Source organism: Pundamilia nyererei, unplaced genomic scaffold, assembly GCF_000239375.1.
Source record: "Pundamilia nyererei isolate P.nyererei 1_Seehausen unplaced genomic scaffold, PunNye1.0 scaffold00155, whole genome shotgun sequence".
Lineage (NCBI taxonomy): Eukaryota > Metazoa > Chordata > Actinopteri > Cichliformes > Cichlidae > Pundamilia > Pundamilia nyererei.
In genome coordinates, this window is record NW_005187556.1 from 394,617 (window position 1) to 401,790 (window position 7,174).

The 7,174-nt window shown below is 40.0% G+C and overlaps 1 protein-coding gene across 2 annotated transcripts in view; it reads left to right on the forward strand.

Annotated features, from left to right (window-relative positions):
• The first annotated feature begins 3,604 nt into the window (after nt 1-3,604).
• The window catches only part of styk1a (serine/threonine/tyrosine kinase 1a), a 9,910-nt gene continuing 6,340 nt past the window's right edge, over nt 3,605-7,174 (forward strand). The window contains exons 1-2 of one of the 2 annotated variants that reach the window (XM_005745184.2): nt 3,605-3,809; nt 6,814-6,872. In XM_005745184.2, coding sequence (XP_005745241.1) covers nt 6,815-6,872 — 58 coding nt within the window. In that variant the 5' untranslated portion in view covers nt 3,605-3,809; nt 6,814. Of the gene's footprint in view, nt 3,810-4,432; nt 4,460-6,813; nt 6,873-7,174 lie in introns of those variants that run through there. The other variant, XM_005745185.1, reaches the window with a different exon arrangement.

Here is a 7,174-nt window from a genome sequence, read left to right on the forward strand (position 1 = left end):
CCGTCTGTCTCAGCAATACCAGTACTGCTGTGGACGCACAGCCAGGACGCGCTTACACACAAACACGCACATACACACATACACTGAAAGGCATGGATTCACACCGCACACACAAACACAAATAGTTCCAGCTGGGGTTACCCCTGCAGTACTCCAAGCTATCTGTAAAATGAACTCAGATTTAATGAGACAGACTAAATACCAAGTGAATAATATACTAACTGAACTAGTTGTTGCTCAATATTTAAAGAGCTGCAGGTCAACCAGGTCATGAAAAGGGAGAAGCTCAGCGTTTCTTTGGAGGGGAATCCTGGTTATTCAACCTTGAGTTAAGATGTTACTAATCCATCCAACAGTATTAAGAGATCTGTTAGTTTTTTTTAAATAAGATGCAGTTTTTAAAACTAATTAGCTAGCTGCTAATTTTGACTGCCTAGGTAGTTTAAGTCTGATTATCAGTGTTAGAGGTCAGCACTTTGTGTTTTCAGTGCTAAAGAACAGGTGGTGAATGCTAAATAGTTTAATTTGTTTCGTTGTTATGCAAATTCTGTGAAAACATGCACAATAACAACGTGTCTTTTCAAAACTCAGACAAAAAAAAAGCAAAACTCTTCAGTCTGTTAGCTCCTTACATGTAGACTGTTTAAGTACAGAAATTCAAAATGAATCCTTTCAGCAGGAAGGGACCAAAACAGAACTTCCCAAAGAATCTGGAAAGATAAATTGTCTCATGAGTTAATCAGCAGTAACCACAGTCCAGCATGGTTTATGGCTGATCCCTGTAGAGCAGCGGTCCCCAACCCCCGGGCCACAGACCGGTACCGGTCCGTGAGTCGTTTGGTACCGGCCGCGAGAGTTGAGGCTCAGGTATGAAATGTATAGTTTTCAGGGTTTTTATCGGTTTTCAGCGTTATTTTGTTATCGTTTTTATCTTTAACTCGGTCTTCCTGGGTCTTTTCACGTGTGTTATGAATAAATCTTCTTTTTTTTGGTACTTGTACTAGTTTTATTTTGTTGTATTTATCCGCGACACCGTGAAAATATTGTCGGACATAAACTGGTCCGTGGCGCAAAAAAAGGTTGTTTTACAGCCTGTCCATTACATCAGAAGAAAAACAATGCACTTTTTCCCACCATGCTTTTCCTTATTTTCTGCTATATTTTCTGTGAAAGGTCCAGATGCTTACATTACACAAAGCCAAATTTGAACTAAAAAGATCAGTGTATGCACAAGGGACCAGTTTTGCACGAGGAAGCTGCTGTAGATCCTTATAATGGCTGAACTGGTTTGCTCTGCTCTCCAGTCACACATGAAACTGGGTTATTCAAACTGGAATGAGGAAATAAACACTGGGAATTTGTTTTACAAATGAAATGCTTTAAAAGAAAGAAAAACTGGCTCAAAGACCTGTTAGAATGAAAATGAGGGACAAGTGAGTTTGTTAGACATGCCTGTAAACTTGATTGTCAATGCAAATATCTAAACTGTGAGTTTCATGGCAGCAACTCGGTGCATTCAGGCAGTGACGTAAAGATGACCAGCTCTGGGTGAAAAATACCCTGCTGATGTCAGAAAACATGCCCAGACTGGTTCAACTTTACAGGAGAGCAACAGGAGCTCAAATAACCATTTGTTACAACAAAGGTAAGCAGGTATTTAACCAGGGAGCACAGCTACAGCTGCAGACCACACGGTACCATTCCTGTCAGCTAAGAACAGGAAACTCATACAATTCATATAGGCTCACCAAAACTGGACAATAGGAGACTGGAAAACACATCGGAGATTCACATGATCTATGCTGTGCAAAACTGATGCAGTTCTGAAGGTAAATGGGGGTCTAATGCAGTACTAGCAAGGTGCACCTAAAAGTGCAGATGAGTGTATGTCTACATTTTTAAAAATATTAGCCATTGCTGCTATAATTTCTCTCTGGATGATCCCTGTGACGCACTGCCAACCTGTCCAGCTCTATGACAACAAGAACTCCAGGCCTCCCGGGACCCTAACTTGGATAAGCAATTAAGAAAATGGATGCAGGGGCATTACCCTTGTAATAATCAGGTGTACATAATAATCTGTTTTGTGTACATGTAGCTGCTTTTCTTGGAGCGTGTATGTCAGGCTACAGCAGAGGTTACAGCATGTGGGGTGTAATATTTAATGCTGTGGTACAAATCAAGCTTCAGACAGTGAAGTAATCTGCTTTCAAACACACATTTGCAGAATTCCAATGCATACTAGAGGTGGAAAAGAAAGAAATAGTGACTGAAGCAACAGATGGGCTGCCTAACAGAACAATAATCATGATTAAGCAAAACCTCAGAAATGTAAACAATATCAAAAGTTCTTTCTCAGAACAGAAGCAGCTAAAAGAAACACACAGAACAACACAATCAGAAAGCTTTAAACAACTCAAGCAAAACATAAAATCTTTGCTTGTGTCTTAAACATAAAAAAGCCTAAACAGCAACAACATACGCTGAGGTGTGGCACACAATATGTAGTGCTGGTTACCTCTGTGTTGCCCTGATGAACTTGTGCAGGTTGAAACCAGAGACAGCAGTGAGAGCACCAGGACAGATTTCCATGATGGTTGAAACCAAAACAGCCACGGCAGTTTCACCGTGCTCCTAAAGGAAGGTAAAAGTGGAAAATCCAGAAGGATTAAACCTGTGGCCTTCAATAGCAAGGCCACTACAATGACACTTCACACAGGCTTTCACACTAAAGCTGCAAATATTCGAGTGTGCCTTGGATATGTTTGCTCCTACTCAGACTTCAGGCCTCTTCAAAATGGATCTGCATGTGGTTTACTTTGCTCATCTTTTTGTTTCATCTGAAGTGTAGGCCTAAAGAAAAACAAAGAGGAAATGTCACTAATTAATACCAGAATAGTCCACCTATACACTCTAATTACAGCTGCTAAACCAGGATTTGTGTTGGAAGGGTTAAATTAACTCCCCAGTGTGCATCTTTGCATTAGTCCCGCAGAAGCACTGGTGAGAAAGCTCTGCTGTGTTTTGTGCTTGGACCACACAGAATGGATCATATGGGACAGACACAGCTGCTTTAACAAGTGCAAACTAACCACCCTTGATCACACCTTTCCAAACAGAGTGGAAAGGTGTGATCAAGTTGAGAGTTGCCTGTTTAATATGTAAATAAATCGCAGTACTGCAGTATAGTGGAGGAATCATTATTTATTCAGCTACGATAGTTGGACAGGTGCACTGTTTGAGCTTTCACTGTCTGTGTATATTCAACAACTACTACATTTAACTGCAGGCCAAGTCTGCAATTAAACAGACTGTTTGCTATGTAGTCCAGTTTTTCTGCAGCTGATGGAATAAAAGTTATTACGCATTTCCACCCACTGGAAAACTCCAAGTTTGTCAGCTAATAAATCCACCCAGCCAACACATACACACATACACAGAGAGAAAACATGAGCAGTGACACTCAAAAACAAATACAACACTGACTGCGGACTATGTGCAGGTGATAAAGCTGAGAAAGAAAAAGTGTCGGTGGTGGGTGTGGCTAACCTGAGGGAGAGAGACTGAGAGAGAAAGACTGGAGAAAAGTCACAAGTGAGAGAACTGAAACACAGATCCTACCTTCACTGATGTCTTCAATGGAAATGTGTCTGTGTGTGGATTTCTCTCCATACTTCAGGAAACCATGAAAACGGAGGATTTGTATTTGTTTCGTAGCTTATATGAGACTAAGGACAAAACTACATGCTTTGGATACAAGAAGCATCCAGAATCTGATACGTACACAGCACCACAGAGTCAACCAGCAGGTATGATTCAAATATATATGTGTCAGACTAACATACTAAATAAAATGAAATGATATTAAACAGTGGTCAGATTTTTAATTTGAGGCTTGATTTCTCTTTCCTTTTAAATTGAAGACTGAACAAGAAGTTTCACATCACTGTAAATTTAGTACGCCGGCTACGTGTTCTGATGCCTTAATTTTGTGCACTAGCATTTGCACATATGTGTGTGTGTGTCTTAAATTTTTCCTGTTTGTTCTCACTGTGCATGTGTGTGTAGAGAGATGGCAGAGCCTTTTGTTGTGCGTGCAGGCGTGTTTTGGTTTTGTCATAGTGTGTGACTATGACAGAACAATGCAGACAAACTGGTTTAGTGACACTGACACAAGTTACAGAGACTGTGCGTGCACGCATATGTGTGCATGCATGTTCTGCCTTTTAAAAATGCTTACCACATACCAGTGTGTCTCTGTAAGGGTGTGTGCGTGCATGTGTCACAGCAGCAGTCAGTCAGTAATAAGCTCTGATGGATGAGGATGACATTTCATTTACAGAACCTGAACAAGCACACGTACCTTTAGATCAGTCGCAGTTGATGGTTTTGATCCCATTGCTTCACCACGGCAGCCTGTGGTGCTGAAACTGCTGTTTGAATGACTGAAAAGAAAAAGGTAGGCACGCGTGTTATTTTTAACAAACATTATTTGACTTAGAAGACTTTAAAGGAAACTTCTCAAACAATCCTCTCCATTCAGAAATACATTCAATATGGTGACATGAAGTACTGGTTGATATTAACAAGTCATACTGTACAACTCATTTGAGATGTTAATAACTTCATACATATCACGATTGAGTGCCGCACTATGATGTAAACATCATACACTTAGTGTTTGTAGTATCTCTGCTCACAGGATCATTGATCCTTTTTTCATATTTATATTTTTAGCATTTTTGTGCTTGTCTGTGAAGGTTCTCAGTCATCCAGGTCATCGTAGTCAAAGGAGCTTGCAAAGAAAAGCGTCTGGACTTCTTTAAGTTGCTTGAAGACATTTCACCTCTCATCCGAGAAGCTTCTTCAGTTCTAAGGTCAAATGGTGGAGAGTCCCAGATTTAAACCTAGTGGGAGTTTCCCCCCACAGAGGGACAAAAGGACCCCTGATGATCCTCTAATCGCCTGAGCCAAGGTGTGAAAGGAGGTTTAAATCTGGGACTCTCCACCATTTGACCTTAGAACTGAAGAAGCTTCTCGGATGAGAGGTGAAACGTCTTCAAGCAACTTAAAGAAGTCCAGACGCGTTTCTTTTCAAGCTCCTTTGACTATTTTTGTGCTTCTTCGAAAGAAAACAAGTAACTATCAGATGATTTGTATGGCGCAGTCTTCTCTGACAGCTTCAGACTCATGAACAAAGCTTTTCTGGTTACCAAGTGATGCCACGGACCCCCCAACCACACATTGGAAACTATTGATCCAATAGTTTGCAGATAGAAACCAAACCAGAAACAAAACTGCAGCGTTAAGTTAAGGTCAGCAATCTAAAAACAGTCTCAGCAGTGTTCAAAAGTCTGTTTTATGGCACTACTGAGAAAACCATGAGACTAATTTCATAAATTTATATAACAACAACCATAATTACAGACAACTGTTGAACTTTTAAGCAATTTAAGATAAGCTGATTTTTGTTCATCTGCTACAAACAGGATTATTCAAACTCGCTGAACGAGGTTGTGTTTTTGGAATAACCTGTTTTAAGCATCTGCAGAAAAAAGTCTTTGTTTCCAATGTCGTGACCTGAGTGACTTTAATCCCCGAGTCATGTGATTAGGTTTTATTTGCTTAATGACTTTATCGCATCTGTGAGTAAATAACGCTGCTCTTCTTGTGATCACCTGAACATCAGGCGCCAAGTGTGAAACACTCATGTCTATATTTGCTAAACAAATTAAACAAACAGGAGAGTGTGCTTCCCTGAGAAGAAAAGGTTGTAGAAGTGTGTGTCTGAATCCCCCATTTATGACCCAATAGCACCGTAATCGTACTGGGAATGAACAGCCATCACATGCAAATACGCGCAGTCAAACGTGCATGGGAGACATCTGCAGAGACATATACTGCAAATGTTTTCATTCTGATCTCCCATTTCCTCTTTAGTGTTGTGCTTTACATCAGTTCCTCAGCGGAACACGGTTTCTTGTAATTAAATGAATTATTAACTAATTAGTGATTTTACTTTTTTCCTTTATTTAGTTTTTATTTGTACCTTAAATAATTTTATTATTTAGTTCCAATGGACAGCACTTTGCATCAGTTGTGGTTTCTTTTAAAGTGCTTTATAAATAAAGATGACGATGATGATTTTCCTTGTACAGAGCCACCTTCAGATGAATAATATTTGAAAAACTCTGGTTTTAATAAAAATGTCCAGCGTGGCTGTGGCTACAATGTAGCTGCCATCACCAGTGTGTGAATGTGTGTGTGAATGGGTGGATGACTTGTTGTGTAAAGCGCTTTGGGTCCTTAGGGACTAGTAAAGCGCTATACAAGTACAGGCCATTTACCATTTCAAATTAAAGACGTTTTTTATATCACCTGTGTGATTGAATTAGTTGAACCGGCTGCTGTACGTCACGAGGCTTTTATGGGTTTCGGGTCACTGCTAGTTGATGGCTATAATGACATCTGCTCTCTCCATTATTGTTGTAACCAATAGCTGGTCAGCACCACACGTTCACCAAGCACACCCTGGTATATTTGCTCTGTTAGTCCAGATTAAAAGGTCACTGCTAATATTTGTTATGTGAATCTAGATGGAATAAAAGGCCAAAGTCAATATTGAATTGATTTGCTAACGTTGATCACTAACAGTCTGTATGTCTGTGGGTGTGTGTCCTGCTGGACTGAACTTCACTGTTCATACAGTCACTAGCTGAGTGACTGTGTAAGCTGTGAGGATTTCAGGTTGCTGCTGAGCAGCGATATCTAGCTCATAGTAACGTTGATCTGTGTTCTGCTTTCCCTCTCCAGCATGTCATCATCCAGCTCTACAAACGTTACTGTGTGTGCATCGAACGACACCCTGTGCAGTAAGTGCTCTAATCCTACTTATTCCTTTCCTTTGCTTCCTCCTTGAACAATCTCTCCCACCTGGACCTTTCAGTTCTTCTCTTGGGCGATCACATAGACGCTTCTATTAAGCTTATGTGACCTTACAAATTATTCTACTCCAGACATCTTGTTTATTATGAACTTTTGACTTTAATGACACCAACTTAACAGCTTATCTTGTACTTGATTGAGTTGAAACCTGAAACTCAGTATCTAAGAAACCCAAAGCTTAATGTGCATCTAAATAGTTTTTTCATATATATATATATATATATATATA